Here is a 20,503-nt window from a genome sequence, read left to right on the forward strand (position 1 = left end):
ATTGTTTTTTTTTTTTTAAACTTTTTTTTAAAATCACATTTTGGAAAAGAACTCTTCATATAAACAGAAGAACTCTGCATGCAAACTAATATTCTATTACTAACACGGCACTAGTTTTACATCCACTGATCTCTCACTGACACACTTTTTATGATTGCAGAAAAAAAGCTTGTGTTATGTGTTTCTATTATCATTGTGTTAACATTAAGTAAAATAAATACAGTGCTTAACACATTTTACCACCAATAGTTAGCAGTATTAAGACTATTTGTTCAAAATATTAAACATTTCATCCATCCATTTTCTTTTTTGGTCCTGTTCAGCTGTTAGGTGCAGCAGAATGGAAACTCTGTAGCCCTTTTATGCCATCCATCCATTTTCTCAACCGCTTGTCCTTACCAGGGTACCGGGTAACATTCAACCACTAAAATTATTTTCTGTAGAGGAATGCAAGTATAAAAAAAAAACGAAGGCATCTTAATTGATAAACAATGTGCTTTACACTTCTTTTTTCATTTGTTCTGTAAAACTGTTTTAGAAATTCCTGACCGTAATAATAATATTGTAATAAGGTTAGAGAGCTTCGACATGACGGTGTATGAACCACTATTTGTGTAGCAGGGTTAGTGTTAAGAGGGAGTCGTTCCAACCTGTTTTTTGTAAAGACGTCAAAGGTTGCACTTTACATTACATTTGGTAATATGGTTATTGTTATTATTGGTTTAACTATGAATAACAACTCCAACTATGGTTAAAAGTAAATTTCTGAGACTGATATTGAGACATAATCAGTGAGTTGACTATTTCCCTGGTACAGAGTGGTGCCCCGAGGTAATTTAATGAAAAATTAATCACATTTCTTTTCATATGATCAATAATTATTCTGAATAATTCATGCAACACCATCAGCATGGGACTACCTTTCAAAACCACAACATTATTGTGACTTTCAGGAGGTAAGCGCTACCATCCTCCACCACACAATTATACAATGTTTTCTTGATGAGACTGGGGGAATAATGCAGGTCTGTTATAGTTTGAAATTGACTCAAAGTTTAACATTTGAAAAAAAAAAAAATTCTGTTGAGTTATATTTTTTTGCTGATTAAACCTAAAATTGGCATGCTGATACCAAAATTGCAGTCAGTTTTTTTCTAGCACGTCAAGGTTTTTCTCCACAGGTTACCCTCCAGATAAGCAAAATTCCACTCTTTAGTTGCAGTAAGACTTGCCAGCTGATTACGATTGGACTCATCTACAGCTACATGGCAACTTGTTTGTGCAGTCACAATTGAGACAGTGCGGTGAGAGGTGTGTGCAGCTCCCTATAGGTCAGTTCTATCAATATCTGCAAACAGAAAGCTAGCAGAGTAGGAATTAAGAGGATTGCCATATCATTTGTAAAACATAATAGTGTTAAATAAACATTGCAGTCATACCTGTTTCTTTTGTATTTCATTGTTGTCAATATTTGAAAAGTTTTATCAAGCAAGCACATATGTTAAGTACAGTATTTTTCATATTTTTTTAAGAAAACCGATCCCCGGCTACAGAAGCTGGCTCTAGGGATGTGGAATGTCACCTCTCTGGCAGGGAAGGAGCCCGAGCTGGTGAGTGAGGTTGAGAAGTTCCGACTCAATATGGTCTTCCTCCACACACGGCTTGGGCTCTGGTACCAGTCCTCTTGAGAGGGGTTGGACTCTCTTCCACTCTGGAGTTGCCCACGGTGAGAGGTGCTGAGAGGTGTAGGTATACTTATCACCCCCAGGCTTGGCGCCTGTACATTGGGGTTCACCCAAGTGGATGAGAGGGTAGCCTCCCTCCGCCTTCGGGTGGGGGGACGGGTCCTGACTGTTTTTTGTGCACCAAACAACAGTTCAGAGTACCCAATCTTTTTGGAGTGCTTGGAGGGGGTGCTGGAGAGCGCTCCCGCTGGGAACGCCTTTATTCTGCTGGGGGACTTCAATGCTCACGTGGGCAATGACAGTGAGACCTGGAAGGGCGTGATTGGGAGGAACGCCCCCCCCCCCCCCCCCCAATTATATCCTGAGTGGTGTTCTGTTATTGGACTTCTGTGCTCACCACAGATTGTACATAACGAACACCATGTTCAAGCATAAGGGTGTCCACATGTGCACTTGGCACCAGGGCACCCTAGGTCGCAGTTCAATGATCGACTTTGTGGTCGTGTCATTGGACTTGCGGCCGCATGTCTTGGACACTCAGGTGAAGATAGGGGCGGAGCTGTCAACCGATCACCCCCTGGTGGTGAGCTGGCTTCGATGGTGGGGGAAGATGCCAGTCCGACCTGGCAGATCCAAACGTATTGTGAGGGTCTGCTGGGAATCTCTGGCAGAAAGCTCTGTCAGAAGGAGTTTCAACTCCCACCTCCGGCAGAACTTCACCCACGTCCCGGGGAAGTTGGGGGACATTGAGTCCGAATGGACCATGTTCCGCTCCTCCATTGCCAAGGCGGCCGATCGGAGCTGTGGCCGTAAGGTAGTCGCCGCCTGTCGTGGCGGCAATCCGCGAACCCGTTGGTGTACACCAGCAGTGAGGGATACCGTCAAGCTGAAAAAGGAGTCCTATCAGGCCTTTTTGGCTTGGTGATCCACAGAAAACATTGCAATATAATGTGATGTATACAAAGCATAACTTCATGTTTATACAAAATAAACAGTAAAAACTGCTGTTACAGTAAATACAATTTATCATGTTAATTTGAAATTTAGTGCATTATCTCTTTTTGACTCACCACTTTTTCCTCTCTCAGTTGGTCTTTGTTTTTGTTTCCCACACATTTGTCTTACTTTTTGGGCAAATGACAGTTCTAAACTTCAATTCCAGACTTCCCTTTCCACCCAAATAGTTTTTCAGAAGAAAATTTAAAGTGCAGCTCTGGTTTTGTTTCCAAATAGCTGAAGCACTTCCTGGAGGGCTGCTGTCAAGTATTTTCAGTGAAGATTTATTGTGCACATCCCACCCTGACCTTAAGCGTGGTCAGAAAAAACAATAAGAAGAGTTGAATAGCAGGCTGTTGAATATGGTGTAGGAGTACCAAAGGTGCATGTGTTGTCGTGGTTTAGGTAATCAAGAGCGGGCGTGTGATGGATGCTGTGTGTCAGTAGGCGAGTTGGACAATCTTTATCACAACGCTGTGTCATTCTATCACTCTGCTAAAGAGCTTCAGTTTGCGCGTTGTAACTGTGGGATTGCGTTGTCTTGTCCTATTCAGGAGCCATGACTCTAAAACACGTTCGAGCTTTGTTAATCTGTCTAACCAACATTTTGGGACAACGTATGTCGCCAATTAGTTTTTTTAACATTCAACTGTCATAATCTGCGATTGGCTCGCAACCATTCAAGGGTACACCTGGCCTCTTACCCAAGGGTCACCTGGGATTGGCTCCAGCTCACCAGCCACTAAAAAGAGTTACTGAAAATTCATGGATGGATGGATTGATGGATTGATAGAACAGTCAGTGTATGATATCAGTATATGAAGCTATAATAAATGGATTATAAATTAAGAGAAGAAGAATGTGAGATTAAGATGTATACATTTTATACAGGGTTGGACATTCACATTTTTGCTCACCAGTCAGTGTGAATCGCGGTTTCCCAGAGTTGCTAGCTGCTCAGCATTTTCACTTGCCACAATTTTGTTGTTGGATAATATGGGTTATGCGCAACCAAAACAGGTCGAAGCACTACATATAATAAAGTTATTTTCCTTTCTCACTGGTTCCAGATAAGTGGGCTGTTTTCACATCTGAGTGTTTTGCCAAACACCACTTGAGGCCGACTCAGAGAAGGGGTAACAATAAATGCATGTGTGGCTTTTTTTCCTTCAGTTTTTTTCCCTTTAATACACTTCTCGCTTAGTGCATATGTTTTGTACAGTTTTGTGGGTGGGTTTTTCTAAAAGAGAAGGTCAAAAAAGGACTTAACAAACGTCACATTAAACACGAAGCACACCAGTAAAATGGTCTATGGCTAATCATAACAATAAATTGGCATGCACAAATTATATTATATATAATTATATTACTCACAGGTCATTGACATACACTGCCGAATCAACTCACAACCGTGCACACGCTATCCTCAGACTTTTGACTGAATGATATACTCTACTTATTAAGCCACATGTGCCACTGCGCATGCGCAAATCACATGAACTAAACCTCTCAAACACCATTATTCAAAGGCATACAAAATTAATAAATGTTTAATGAGCTTAAATTCCATCCATCCATCCATTTTCAACACTGCTTATCCTGATTAGGGTCACGGGGCACTGGAGCCTATCCCAGCTGACTTCAGGCAAAAGGCGGACTCCACCCTGAACTGGTCGCCAGTCAGTCGCAGGGCACATATAGACACGGACAACCATTCACACTCACATTCACACCGCCACTGATTGGAAACTGAACCCACGCTGCCTGCACCAAAATCAGGCAAGTGTACCACTACACCATCAGTGACAGAGCTTAAATTATAAATATTAAATTATTTCCTTAAACAATTAATGAGTGTGGCCTCTTTTAAATTACAATCAGTCACTGCCAGTCCTCCATGTTAACATGGATATTTGAATTCAACACCCGTCAATGGCAGTGAATGAGCTAAATATTCTAGCATCGGAAGACGTTGACACTGGAATTCCCAGAATGCCGAGGGGCATTGTTTAAAATATTTTCTTAGAGTGACTTATTATTAATGTTGATTATTTCCCAGTAGTAGTAGGAGACATGTTATCCCGGATATTTTGTCATTCTAACTTTTGGTTTATTTATTTAAAAACTGTGAGTGAGTGTCATGCTGTGGTTAATGACTTGCCTCATTGTTGCTCAGTTGTGCAAGTTAGTGGCCAGCGTTTGCTACTGCTCTTTGAAGTAATGCTGTTCTTTCCAAACCCGCAGTACCTTATTCTCATCTTTTTGACTCACCATCGCCACAGTATAAAATTCACCACGCCTCAGTGACTAGTGGGAGTGACTATGAAATTCACCCGCATTTGGTGGGTTGGCAGGCGTTACATACAGTATATACTTTTCTTAATGAACAAAGACAGCAAACTCATAAAGCAGTGCCTTCCAGTGGTGTCCCATCTGTTTGTGTTGTTTGACAAGGCGAGGTAGCGAGTGAAAATGTAGTCTACAGTATAGTAACATTAACTACCATAATTTCTCGTGTATAATGCACATTTTCTTCCCCCAAAAATTGTCAAAAGTCAATTGTGCGCATTATGCATACGTATGGGGGGAAATTGAAAAATCTTTCACATTTTATAAATGTATGCTGCCATCTATAGGTTATGAGAAAGCTGTACACTTTCATTCCAATATGCCACCGCCATCTAGAATTTCTGAAAAAGCTGTAGACCTTACTTCCAATATGCCACCGCCCCTAGAGGATATGAAAAGGGTGTAGCCTACACTTTCATTCCAATATGACAGGGGTACGTATGACTGCATAATATGTACAGTTGTGCTCATGAGTTTACATACCCTGGCAGAATGTGTGAAATATTGTTTTTTTTAAATACAACTGATAACTGAACAACAACCATCATTAATTTATTTATGGCTATATTTTGTTTAATGATAATGCTTTTTGGAAATGCTTAACAGTTTAATTTGGCTCCCATTAAAATAAAATTGTGTTGAGCCTGGCCATTCATGCTTTCTTTAAAGAATTGTACCCATCTTACAAATTCTGCCTGGGTAATCAAACATATGAGCACAACTGTGTGTTTTCTCATTTACTAAATAAAAGTAGGGCTGTGAATTTCAAAATAAGAGGAAGTAAATGAAAAGAAATTATTTCATGTTCAAATAAAGTGCTTAACCAGAATAATTCTTTGAAAAAAAACCTCACAAAATACATATACTATTTCATGTTTTGATCATATGGGTAGAAGCAAAATTGTGCATTGTAAAAACGCATGATACATAGGTAGAAGGGTTTTACAGAATTTTCAGGTCAACTTTGGGGGTGCGTATTATACATGGGTGCGCATTACACACGAGTAATCACGGTAACTCTGCTAATCACAAGATCAATATCCATGAACTGGCTCGCTCCTATATTCTTGTCTTGTTTTTATTGTTTTATTATTGATTTACTGTTGTTGGAATGTTATACATCATAATCGTGGTAGTTATTTGTTATGCAAATCATGGCCTATGATTAACATTGGGGCTGCCATTTTAACATTTTAAAATAATCCCGATCCTGTTATTAAAGGTTTTATGTTAAAGACTGATTGGCGTCGGAATTTATTTCCATTTTCCATTATTTTTTATTTAACCCTATAGGAACATGGAGGGGAAATAATAAATTTGGACCACAGTATAATCATTTGTGGCCACAAAATAGGTATAATGTGCAAGCAAAAGGCCAATCCTGTCAAGATTGGGTTTTCGTGGAGTTGGTGTGGAGGCAACGTATGGAGGACCCAAGTGCAGGAAAGCAGGGAGGCAAGCCAGGAGTGCAGGAGTCTCAAAAAGATATTTAATTTCCAAAACAAAAAAGGCAAACAAGGATCATGGAAGCAACCACTAAATTAACAAAGTCCAAAAATCTAAATTCAAAGTAACAAAGAAATGCATGGAAACAAAACACTCCTACTAAGAAACATGTTAATGTGTGACATTTAAAGTAAACCTGGTCAAGCAGGGCTCTGTGTGTAAGAGGGAAGAGATGGGGGCAGTTTATATGTGCCCAGGGGTGTCGAACAGGGGGGAAAACTAGTACAACTGTCCTGCAACCACAACCTGCCTGCCGTTAATAATTTCTGTAAGGAAATCTTTGATTGCACACTGTGTGTGGCCATGTGTATGCTGTGGTCTTTGCAGTAACATAGTAAATGTTGTGGCTCTTAGCCTCTGACCGGTTGGCCACCCCTGATCTAGAATGATATGATCCAAAACAATTCAGTGGCTTGAAATCAATTCGGTAATTTTTTAGCCAAATATTCAACCAGTGACACTGTGAAATAAATACCTGCATATTTGACAGTGCAGTTGAAATTTCCTAAATTATTTGTTTCCTGTAAAGGTATCGGGTAACATTAATTATGGCTATAAAATAAACAACCATTAATGGGAAATGCATTCACACATTATTTGAATAAAGTGCAAATGACATCTCTTCAGGTTGGATTAACAGTTGGTTTACCTGCTACTTCTGATGTTGTTTTTCAACATAGAAATACTGTGATACAAATATTAAGAATAAAGACACTCACTATAATTGAACACAAAATACGTAAAACTCAAATGTTCTAATAATATTTATTACTACCCATTAGTGCTTACGTAGCTCTGAGTAGCTTGTGATATGCAACAATCTATCGTGTTAGCGTTTTGCTGAGGTATGTCTGTGATGGAATTTTGTACCTTGGCTCAAACTTGTTCACCAACATTTTTGCTCTCGTGCCTTCATGAGGAAAACCTGGTTGAAATATCTTATGAATTGATGTTTGCCTCGCTTGCTTCTTGGCTCTCGGTACATCAACTCAGTGGCTCAATGGCAGTTCTCATATTACATGTACTCCCCGATTTGTAGACGACCGCAGTCAGCAAACAGTTTTTTGCATGTCCATCACGTTTTCTCCTCGATTGTTTTTGACTACTGCAAAACCGAAATCCATCCATATTTCTGATCTACGCTTCGCAGGATGTTCCACTAGTAAAGTTTAGCACTCTGCTCAATGCGCCATAATATTTCCTGCACTGTGCATGCGCATTTCCCATGATCCCCTGCGCACTGTGCAGGGGATCTTGGGCGATGTGTTTTGCTACTCAGAGCAGCCCACTCAATAGTGCCAGAACGAAACTAAACTGTTTGATACTCTCATGATCCCCTGCAACATCACAGACAGGAAAACTTAATCAAGTAACGCTTAACATCTTTATAATTAAAAATGCTAAAAAATAAACACACACGCATTCATATAAAGTCTGCTGTAATGCGTTATTTCCAAGGATCAATACAATGAATTGATTACCTTTTAAAACAATTTAAATGGGTGTTTTTGTCCACAAGGCTAACTTGCTGAGAACAGATTGATCCAATGGGATTATAGGAATATAAATCAATACAGCAATATAATGAATGAATTGTTACACTCCTAATATACATCTATTTAAGACACCAGCCATAAAGAAATCAAAATGTTAGCAAGTTCGATATGGACTGAAATATGTGCCAGCAGGAACTGAATTTGAACCGTTTATATGTGTATTTGAATTTCTACACTTGACTAATTGCATTAAAAAACAGAATTTGAAAAATATAATCTGAATTTGTTTAGTTTAATTTGAAACATTGCATTTAAAAACTTATTCTGAATAGTATAATTTGTAATTGAATTTATTATTTTGGAACTGAAGTCCAATAAACTTGAAAGTGAGTGTAAGATTATTTTATCTGCAATGAAAATTCAAATTACATGTTTTCACATTTAGTTTGATCATTTCAGATTCAGTTCGACAAATTAAATTTTAAATTAGTTGTGACAGACATCCAGGAACTGTAGGAATAGCATTCGATCGGCGATACACAGATTTCCTCTTCAGCCCAATCAGTGCCTTCGTTTTTGAGCACATGCCATAGGGACTCTGCAGAAAGTCAATATCTTCTAACCAGCTACAGTATGGCCGACTGGTTAGAGCGTCAGCCTCACAGTTCTGAGGACCCGAGTTCAATCCCTGGCCCCGCCTGTGTGGAGTTTGCATGTTCTCCCCGTGCCTGCGTGGGTTTTCTCCGGGCACTCCGGTTTCTTCCCACATCCCAAAAACATGCATTAATTGGAGACTCTAAATTGCCCGTAGGTGTGACTGTGAGTGCGAATGGTTGTTTGTTTGTATGTGACCTGCGATTGGCTGGCAACCAGTTCAGGGTGTACCCCGCCTCCTGCCCGATGACAGCTGGGATAGGCTCCAGCACGCCCACGACCCTAGTGAGGAGAAGCGGCTCAGAAAATGGATGGATGGATAACATCATCCAGGCATTGAACTCCATGCCTTAGGCTTTCCTGACCCCGAGGAGTAGAAACAGCACACACCACATCTCGATACGGACAGCACTGTTTCAACTGAATTTAGGGGGTTTACATGAATTAATTGTAGTCCAGCCCTTATGCATCCGTTGTCCATTTTGTTGGACATTTTTTGGACTTTGATGTTTTCCACCAAAAAAAATCTGTTAAAGTCAAAGGTTATAGGGGTGAAATTTGGCCGCACAGTTTTGAGCAAGTTAAACTTTATAAACATGGCCCAATTTCCAAGTTATTAGAAATACGAGGTAAACATTGACTATACACTATTATCCCATTCTATGGCAGAGAATGCCCTATGGATGTGATTGTGGTTTGCAAATTGTAGGTTTGTTGATGTGAATTAGCAATTCTGAGCTTGTGGAGAGGTCATTTGGCTGTTGAGTCCTGTCACAGCTTTGAGCGGCTCTATAATTGCTACACTAATTAGTCACTTTTACAAGCCAGTAATTTGTCGTCCCCTTCAAGTATATCTCCCTGACAGAAACACACAGGCAGAGAAAAAACTGAAATGGCTGCTGTGCTATCTCTCATTTAATTGTTTTTTCTATTTTCATAATTATATCCTTGCACACTGACAATTTTGGGTCTTGAAAATAATTGGCCTGATAATGGTTTGCATGTTGAAACAGAGGATGTAGAACATTTTGGTGTTTTTTTTTTCTCAAGAGTATAAAAATGAATGGGAAAAGCTATCTTTAATGAGAACAATGTTGAAGTCTTACCAATGGGATTACTGGTGAGGGGACAAAGTTTTCATGATCACAACCACTCAAAGGTTGACAAAAGGTGTATTATTGTGTTCATGTTTCACTTTGCATTTCCAATAACTTTCTCACTGTTTTCCACACCCCACCTCCTTGCCACTTTAAAGTCACCTTGTGTCCACTGCCCATCAATCTCTCTTAATCAGACTCAATTGCTCTACTCTCCCGTGAATTTCTCCAGTCAAATCATTTTTTCCTAATTTTCTTCATCTTCTCTCTCGCCCTGTGTGTGTGTCGCTCGCCACCCCCATGTCAAAATCAAAAAGAAAAATATTTTATATATATATATATATCCATCCATCCAATTTCTGAGCCGCTTCTCCTCACTAGGGTCGCAGGCGTGCTGGAGCCTATCCGAGCTGTCATCGGGCAGGAGGCGGTGTACACCCTGAACTGGTTGCCAGCCAATCGCAGGGCACATACAAACAAACAACCATATATATATACGATTTCACATCTGAGGACCCGGGTTCAATCCCCCGCCCCGACTGTGTGGAGTTTGCATGTTCTCCCCGTGCCTGCGTGGGTTTTCTCCGGGCACTCCGGTTTCCTCCCACATCCCAAAAACATGCGTTAATTGGAGATTCTAAATTGCCCGTAGGCATGACTGTGAGTACGAATGGTTGTTTGTTTCTATGTGCCCTGCGATTGGCTGGCAACCAGTTCAGGGTGTACCCCGCCTCCTGCCCGATGACAGCTGGGATAGGCTTCAGCACGCCCGCGACCCTAGTGAGGAGAAGCGGCTCAGAAATGGATGTAGGCTACACTTTTTTATAACCACTAGGTGGCGGTGGCATTTTGGAACGAAAGTGTACAGCTTTTTCATAACCACTAGATGGCAGTGTACATATATAAAATGTGAAAGTTTTTTTCATTTGCCCCTATACCCATGTATAATGCACACTATAAAAAAAAAAATTTGGGGGGGGGTGCACATTATACATGAGAAATTATGGTAAGATTCCGTATAAAAGCTGTGTGGCATCGACATAATCAGTTCAATCCCTTAAAAATCTAATTTGGCTCACCTTTTTTCTGTTCCAAAGTAAGCAATGTTACTATCTGTAAAAGTTGTTAGCTCGTTAATATAAGTGGTAATTGATACAAAATCCTAGCATGAAGCTATTTACAATCAATGGCACTCGCAAGTTTATCCTGTTAAGATGTGTGCTCGTGCAATGTTTGTGTAGGACTGTTGCCTTTTGTTTTTCAATGAATGCAATAGTAAATAGAGACTGGACTCAACCTCGCTTTACAGAATGTTGCTCATAATGTTTTGCCGATCGTCAGGCAGTGTAGGGATTCATTCATGCTCTGTAATCTGTACACCTTAGCTTCCTCAAATAGTATATTTGTTTTGCAATTTTTTCTTGAGTCAGTTTGATATCATCAATATAACCTTGAAAGGCATACTGAAGACTATTCTGCCTACTTCTGTCTGAAATTTAGTTTTTCACAAAAATGAATATGAAGTGCTGACTATGGAGGAGCCATGTTGGTTCCAAAAGCTTGATGGACAATAACTAATGGGCAGGTCCTCAGGTGAGAGGTTAATTGGATTCACGGCCTCTATTAGAGCAGAGCGACCATTTGAGGATACAGTACACAGTATATTGTGTCTTGTAAATTATCTTCATGTTTCTTTTTCAGGTGCCTTCCCAATATCTTGGAAAAGTTATTTCTTCTCATAATTTTACCCACCACTTTTCTTCCCTCATTTTTTTTCATCTGCACTCTAACCTCTATCCATCTCCGTCATCTCTCTGGCCACCACCTTTTCATGTCTTTTTCTTCTATCTCCCCTCTTCATCTGTCCTCTTAAGTTCGTGGGATGGGTGCAGATAGACTTTGAACTCCAAAGGATATGGGGCAACCGCTCTCACAGTCAGGTTCTAATAGGGAGACAAGCATAGAGGAAAGGTGAGCAGATAAACGAAAGAGTGAGATGAAGGTGGTCAGATAGCAATTCTGTTTTCTTCTCGCCCCCAAGTCCCCCGAGAGATGATGAAAAAGCTTTTGTCCTCTCACTCTCTCTTTCTCTCTTTGGTTTGTCCTCTGGTTGTTACCAGTCATCTCTCTCCTTTGAAGCGGGATTGTTTATTTCCTTCACCCTTTCTGTCAGTCAATATGCATCAGGCAGAGACACAGGGAAGTAATCAGGGAATACGGAAGTTTTTGCGCTCAAAAGAAATATGATCCAGAGATTCACTACTGAACACCAAATTTTGCTTTGAAGATTTTTTTGCTGACAAGTAATGCTGCTCAGTTGCACTTCAACAACTGCTGGTGAGTAGTATGTTATTAGAGCAAAAGCATCCTACTGGAATCTGCTTTTGTGATTTGCTGACACTAAAGGCACACTCACATAGTGATTCATTGCCTTTGTAAATCTGATATGGCTTTCAGCTACTCTGAATTTTTGTTGCAGACTTTGATATCATCTACTGGAAACAGACTAGCGTATAACAAAGTTTCTAAGTTTGAACGTAACTTGTGCCATCTACATGCCTGCAAGTGCACCAGTTCACGTAAGCCTTTTATCGCTCCCAAAATTCTGAGCTTTTGTTTCGTCAACTGGACTACAGTAGATGGCACTATGACATTTATTAACGGTCTTCTTGGTGCAAATATTTATAATAAGTGGGTATTATTTTAATGTGGCTCAAAAATGTTTAGTTTTTGAAATCAGATCTGAAATTGTACTTAAACTACTTAATGTTAATGAAGACCCTTTATCCCCCACAAAATCTACCAAATGCAATGCATGTAGGAAAATGTGTTATGGTCTGATGAAACCAAAGTTGGGCATTTTGGCCATTATTCCAAAAGCTACGTTTGATACAAACACAACACATGAATGATGCATTCTGGCTGATAGGTCCGACATGCTCTGACACCGCGAGAGACAATGAGATTTGCCAGACGAAATTTGGCAGCTACACTGTAAATTCAGATAAGCAACCCCGAGACCTTATTTCCTCCTCATCCACTTTTTTTCCTCATTTTGCGGGGCTGATTATTATTGATTACTTTTTTTCCAATCCCTGCTCATGCAAAGATAATATTGTGGAGCCACTCGAAGATTACATCAACGAAACATTCAATCTCTTCGTCATGTAAGATAGTGGATCCCTCCCTGACGACCGCAGCAACCCTCTGAAAAGACGGAAGGTTAACTCGTCCACTAGCACTGAAGATCTGCTACCCAAGTCACCCGACGCCCACATTCAAGTCCTCTCCTGCATTGACAAGAAGCTATCACTTCTCGATCTATTTCACCAGGAGATTAAGGAGTTCAAAACAGCTTGGAGTTTACGCACGACCAAGTCAAAGAGCTGAAGGAAGACAATGCCAAACTTCATTGAGCAAGGAAAGCGATGACAACGGAGGTAAAAGTTTTCAAGAAAGAAAACAAGAAAATCAATGTAGCAATGCTGGACAAGAAGCATGCGGGATAACCTCGTTTTTTCAGGCATTTCTGAGAGTACACCTGATAATCCAGAGGCCCAAGTAAAACATTTATTGTCAACAGCGCTGAAAATCCCGAAGGAGACACTTGCCAACATTACCTTCCACTGAGTACACAGACGAGTAGGACCTCAAGCAGGGAATCATCCCCGTCCAATCATCGCAAAATTTGAACTCTTCCAGCACAAAGTCTTCGTAAAGTCGAAAGGACGGGAGCTGAAGGGTACACAGTTTGGGATGAATGACCAGTTTGCACACAAAATCAATGAGTGACGCAAACTCTTGTACCCTCTAATAAAGAATATATGAGTATTCCTTCCAAGTTTACTAGAGTACATAGTGTAGAAAACTGTGTAATAATTTCTTTAGGGGAAAAAAATGGAATCACGCACATCCTATTGTACCCTCCACTCATTGACATGGGACATTGCCCTTGTTTTCTTCTTACTTATGTTTCTCTATGGTACTTCCATTTCCCTTCTTTAAGGCACCCTCCTATCCCCCACTTACCGAATGCTCACCTCCCTCTTCCTCCCGCCACTGCACACATACAGTATGTACAGTATTTGCATGCTACTTGTGTTTGTATGTATAACTCGGGATATATTCCCTTGTTTTCCGTTTGCATGAACTCATATGCAATACGTTCAATACCTCAATACATAATACCTCTAAACATAACTTCATATTACCAGTGACACAGTAAGAAAGTTCCGATTAGATATATAATATTTTTGAGCATTATCCATCTTTCTCACACACTTATAGACAATACACTCACACATATTGTCCCACATTCATTCCCAACTGTACATTTATCATTAAGATGTCAAGCATAACTTTTGTTTCATTGAATGTAAATGGCATTCATTCACAGGCAAAAAGAATTAACATTATAGATTACATTTCAATATTAAAAACATCTCTCTTTTTCAAACAAGAAACCCATTTGTCAAAGTCAGATGAAAATTACCTTTCCAGTTTAAATTTCAGTCAGACCTTTTCAGCTATCTATAACAGCAGACGAAGAGGAGTCTCAATACTAATTCATAATAGACTACTCTTTACACTAAATGGCACAATATTTGACCCACAAGGCCGATACATAATTTTTCATTCAACTATATTTAACAAATCATACAGTTAATGTAGATGCCCCTAATATTGACGATCCAGCGTTGTTCACAGCTGACCAATTTGTCAGCTAATTCAACAGTTATTATACAACGCAGGTGGTGACTTTAATATCGCACTTAATCCAACCATAGACCGCTCAAATACAACAAATAACAATCACAGTCTTCCCGAATATTTGATGAATATATGCATAATTTTGGACTCGCCAACATATGGAGGATAAAGAAAATCGTACAAAAAGCTCCTTTTCTTCATTTCAACGCTCCTTCTCTAGAATTGACTACTTTCTTACAAATAACTCAGCTGCTCAAAACAGTAATTTCAAAATACATCCAATAATAATCAGCGATCATGCTCCAATTTCTCTCTGCCTCAAACTTGAATCAAACATGATACCTTCGCAACCTGGTTCTTTAATACTTCTCGACTGAAAGATCCAGAATTTGATATATTTAAAAGGAAGGAATGGAATGATTACAGGTAGAGCTTCAGGGAACGATGGATTTTCCACAGTTTTATGAACATTTCTGATCTATACTAGAACCACTATTTTTTCAGAAAAGAGACAGAGATAAAAGATAAAGGCCTACTAATTAGAAACCATATAAACACAGCCACGATAAAACTACTACTGAAACCAGGGAAAGACCCCTCTCATCCAGGTAATTACCGACAACTGTCTCTAATTAATACGGACATCATAATCATTTCTAAGGCTTTAGCCAACAGAGTAGAAGAAATTATCCAGTCGATAATACATTGTGAACAAACAGGTTTTATTAAACAGTGTCAGGCGACTTATAAACGTAATAAGTATGTCTCAGCGTATTAATCTAAAAACAATTGTCTCGTCACTAAACGGAGAAAAAGCTTTCAACGACGTTAACTGGTCTTTTCTTTTTGCAGTACTTCACCAATTTGGCTTCAGTGCTTCATATGTTCAGTGGATTGCAACGTTATACAACTCACCCAAAGCAACTGTCACCACAAATGGGGTCACATCACAAAGTTTCACTTTACAAAGAGGTGCTAGACAAGGATGCCCACCTTCACCCCTGCTTGCTATTCGCACTATTTATCAAACCACTGACAATAGCGATACGGCAGAACACTAGTATTAAAGGTATCAGCACTCCTGTGTCAGAACAAAAAATCAATCTTTAAGCAGATGATATCCTTCTTTATTTACAAGAACCCTAGTCATCAGTTCAAACATTTTCGCAATAATCAGAATATTCTATCAATTGGTCAAAATCAACAATACTCCCTATAACGACTAACTCATGGAATCCTGCGGGCCAAAATCCAAACTTTCCTATTCCGACAGGGAATATCAAATATCTAGGCATTAATATCTCAGCAAAACTGCAGCAGAGTTAAATAATCAAAATCAGGTATCTTTACTGGAAAAAAAATTGTGATGATTTAAAACTATGGAATAGCCTCCCTCTCTCACTTTTAGGGTGCATAGCTACGGTAAAAATGAAAATGTTACCTCAAATTATTTATTTTCAATGATCCCATTCAAACCCACGTTGAAATGGTTCCAAATGCTAGACTCTGCCATTTAAAATGTTTCCTCTAAAAACAAGAAAAATAGAAGCAGCCTATCTACCCTTCAGAAAGGTAAAACAGAAGGGGGACTTGACGCACTCAACTTCAAACACTATTCTTCAGCTAGTCAAATACAGTACCTCATTAAATGGTTACATCCAAATGTTGAACAACGATCTTGGCTGGAACTAGAACAGATATACTGCAGTAGCACCAAACTTTTAGACCTCCCATTTATCAGCACAAGTTGCAAACGCCAGAATTGTTTAAATAATCTAATTATTGCAGCCAGTTTATCGGCTTGGTGGAAAATTCGAGAAACCACACAATCTCAGTCAGCACCGTATCATTGCTCCCCAATCTGGCTCAATCCCGATTTTGAGATTCACAAAAGATCAAATAAAATAAAAAATAAACTTACTGCAGCACATGGGAACAAAGTGGAATTGACCCCGTACATCACTTATTCAACAATAATGCATTCATGTCATGTAAAAACTTATTCCAAGAATTTCAAATTAGAGGTGGTAACTTCTTTCAATATGATAAAGTAAGAACAGCAATCCTAAAAAGATTCTCAACGCATGTGAATACTTTAGAACTACCTGTTTTTGAACAGAAAATAGTGGAACTACTCCCACAAAACAAAAAAATCCTTTCAAAAGTATACACATTAATCTCAAGTACTAATTCAAAACACTTACACATCCCAAAATCGGAAAAAGACCTCTCAGCGTCTACTGACAATGATCACTTGGCACAAATATGCAGAAATACATTCTCAATGACATTCTCGGAAGCTGCGCTCGGTCCCTGCTGCAACGTCCGCGTCTCCGGGTGGTGGACTGGGGGCAGTGCTGCTGTGCCCCGGTCCTGGGTCGTCCTCTTTCCTGTGGCGCGCCGCCGTGGTCGGCCTCACCTTCGGTGCCCTGTTCTGGTTTCTGGGGGATGGTCATTGGTGGTGAGGGGATTAGCTGTAGGGTGGGGAAGGGCTGCCACCCTTTTCTCTATCTGCCAGCCGGTTGGGCCGGGGCTGCAGGAGTCTAGGCTCTTACTTCACACACTGCACATTTTTATTATTCGCACTGTACATATTTCCCACATTGGTCACATTCGCATCTCATTCAGGGTCCCCTGGGGGACTGGCACGAGGCATGATGAGGCGGACGCCGGGCGGGGTACACATCTGTGCTGGTCTCCGGTCTGGTCGCTCGCCTTCTCTGCCCTGCCGTCCTCCAGTTTTAATGCATCATACACCGGTCAGTGGGGGGCAGTGTCAGGCTGGGAAGGACACTCGGGCAGGTGTCCCGGCACTTCCGCCTGCTCTCTGCCCTGCCATGCCCTTCCATCGCAGATTTTTAATGCACTAAATACTTTCGCACAACCTTTGGGGAGTTGGTTGGCCTGGGTGGGAGTGACGATTGCGGGTCATCATTGCCTCACCCCCACTAGTCTCCCCAATTTTAATGCAAGACACCCCACCACACACGATCACGGTACAGGGATAATGGTTGACAGTCGGGGACCTGGTAACCATCGTAATAGGCTCAGCAACTCCATACACCAGTTGACTAACATGCATGTGATATGGTGTTCATTTACTCATAAGTTCATAACACACACTATAGGCTTTAATTGCTTGTGCTGGGACCACTAATAACAACACAGGTTATATTACGATATCAACTCACAGGTTCTTACAGGTGTTTAGACAGTATAAAAAGCATCCCACCGCACCACTCATCAGTAGCACTGCCTTGCTCATTTCCCCCATCCTGTCCTTTTCCTGTCCTTTTCTGTCCTCTCTCATCTTGTTCTATTGGTTTGTTGTTGCATGTCCTCGGAGGGTCCCCCCACAAATAAGAACACAATTTGACTGTTGTCAAATATCTAAAATGTATAACTATTGTTCTGCTGTGGTTCGCAACCTTATTCTCCTTGTCCGTTCTGTCCGGCTACATTTTCAATAAATATCAGAATAATTTAAAAAACGACCAATTCAGGGTGTAGTCCGCCTTTCACCCAATGTCAGCTGGGATAGGCTGACAGGATAAGCGGTTTTGAGAATGGATGGATGGATAATTAAAAAAATAAAAAATAAGCAGAGGTTTATTACAAACTCCCCTGCTGCACAGCAAAACTCTCCCAGCAGAAAAAGCATACAAATCCACCAGTCTGCAAGGCCATGCAGCTGAACAAGACAGGTTAAAAAAAAATAAAAATAAATTTAAAAAAAGCTACAAACACTGCTCATTACCAAAAGAACACAATACCTGCAGTACAGTGGTGGAAGTATCATGCTTTGGGGCTTTTTTCTTTAGCTAGAAACTGTGACCTAAGACAAGGTGGAGAGAATTCAGAACAGTTTGAAATAGTCATCAGTATTAGCACAAAACATAAGCTTCTGCTAGAAAGAAAAAAATGTCAGCAACAGCCTACTAAAAGATCTGAACATTATTTGGTGTTAATCAGAGGCACCTTAAATGGGAGTTGTGTGCTGACTCCAAATTAATCCATTCATTTTCTTTACGGCTTATCCTTACTAGGGTCGCGGGTGTGCTGGAGCCTATCCCAGCCATCTTCGGGCGGGAGGCGGGGTACACCATGAATCGGTCGCCAGCCAATCGCTTTGGCATTTTGTTTTTTCACTTTTTTTATCAGCTTGATGTGTGGAAGTGTCTGATGCAGGATAGGGGTTAAAGTACACCCCACAAATTTACTGTCTTCCGATGTAGTATCAGAGGCCTAACTGGCAGAGTGTGAAGTTTAACACCCGAGATTCACTGCCCACGGCTCTCTGCTTTGAAAGCAATTACCACCGCTAATTTAATAATCTCTTTACGCCTGTGTGAATGCACATTTCGGACACTGCAATGTTCCGCTTTGATGAGTTCTGTCGAGAAGAGACAGACAAATAAACACCGGCTCTACTGTTATGCCTTTGATGCACCAATTTACCAGGAAGCCAGTGTTAAAGCGACTACAGAAACGGAAGGTGTGACCCTGTGTTGAACCACCAAATAAAAAAAAAAGTCTCAATGTTACTGATCTTGATCCCTTCATGATCCTACATTGATTCTCAGCACTAACTCCAGATATTGATGTTCTGTGTCAAGCAGCAGTGGCAAGCGATCACACCAAGTTCAATGTTGTACCTCACACAACCAAAAACAACTCCATTGATTAGAACTCACATCTATTGTACTTGCATGAGCACAGAGTAAGGTCTCCCATGGCCAAGTGTTGAGAGGCTGACCCACATTGAATAAGAGCTGCCAAGAGGAAAAGGTGAAGCAGAGCTCCATAAGCATTGGCACTACTGTGGCGAAACAGAAAGAGAAATTATGCAAAATATTAACAACAGGCATGAGGGTGCTTGTGCAATCAATTACATGGCTAAGCATGCTGATGAGTGGCACAGTCAAGGTGTCCTCAAAAGAGGATCAAACGCTAATGTATTGCCATTAGCATCATCTTTTCATCACATTACTCCAAGTGTGGGCCCGCTACTGTTACGCTGGGGTATATGTCTCCAATTTAGCTTAACATGAATAAAAAGAGTAGTGGACATCAGGTTGCGAAATTGTTTTGAAAAGCTTCTCTGGAATTAAGTCTACACTTAATTCCATCCATCCTTGTACTCATTAGTGTTGCAGGTGCGCTGTAGCCTATCCTAACTGATTTTGGCCAAGAGGCAGGTACACTCTTAATTGGTCGCCAGCCAAATGCAGGGCACTTATACAGTATTCAAACAAACATTCACAATCACATTCACACCTATGGACAACTTAGAATCTTCAATTAATCAAACATGCATGTTTGGAAATGTGGTAGGAAGTCTAAGCAAACTCCACACAAGAAAGGACAGACCCAAGATTTGGACCGTGAACCACAGAACTTTATGACTCAGGCATGCTAGCCACTAATTTGGCTACCATTACACTTACTTAGTCTGTTTGTATAAGGTTGAAACACAGTGTCGAGTGTGACTGACATCCATGACATCCACTTACAGTATAATGTCTTCTTTCTCTCTCGCTCTCTGCCAGATCTGCGACAAGGAATGGCATTACTACGTCATCAATGTAGAGTTTCCAGCGGTGACACTCTATGTGGATGGAGTGACGTATGACCCCTACCTGGTGACTGACGACTGGCCCATTCACCCATCACAGATTGACGTGCAGCTCACAGTCGGTGCCTGCTGGCAAGGTGATCCGAATTGCTTCAGCTTCATTTGGATTGTTCCATGATTTGTAAGGAGAATAGCATGTCTTTCGTTGCAAACCATATCAAAAGTCTGATCAGAGTTGTGAGCAGTGTTTCTAGAAACTTTGCTAGAATGGTCAGCCCATGCATATTTCAATTAGTTTTATTTTGTTGACTTGGCTTCTTGCCCAGGATTGGCTGTCAACCAGTCCAAGGTGTATGTACCCGGCCTCTCACCCAAAGTCATCTGGGATAAGCTTCAGCACACCTGCAACGCTAATGAGGACAAACAGTGTAGAAA

At 40.6% G+C, this 20,503-nt stretch overlaps 1 protein-coding gene across 1 annotated transcript in view; it reads left to right on the forward strand.

The window, feature by feature from the left end:
- The window catches only part of LOC133482364 (calsyntenin-2-like), a 269,784-nt gene that overhangs the window by 202,952 nt on the left and 46,329 nt on the right, over positions 1-20,503 (forward strand). Inside the window, exon 9 of the mRNA XM_061782425.1 lies at positions 20,043-20,205. Within this exon, the coding sequence (XP_061638409.1) occupies positions 20,043-20,205 (163 nt within the window). The remainder of the gene's footprint in view (positions 1-20,042; positions 20,206-20,503) is intronic.

Source organism: Phyllopteryx taeniolatus, chromosome 8 (assembly GCF_024500385.1).
Source record: "Phyllopteryx taeniolatus isolate TA_2022b chromosome 8, UOR_Ptae_1.2, whole genome shotgun sequence".
Classification (NCBI taxonomy): Eukaryota; Metazoa; Chordata; class Actinopteri; order Syngnathiformes; family Syngnathidae; genus Phyllopteryx; species Phyllopteryx taeniolatus.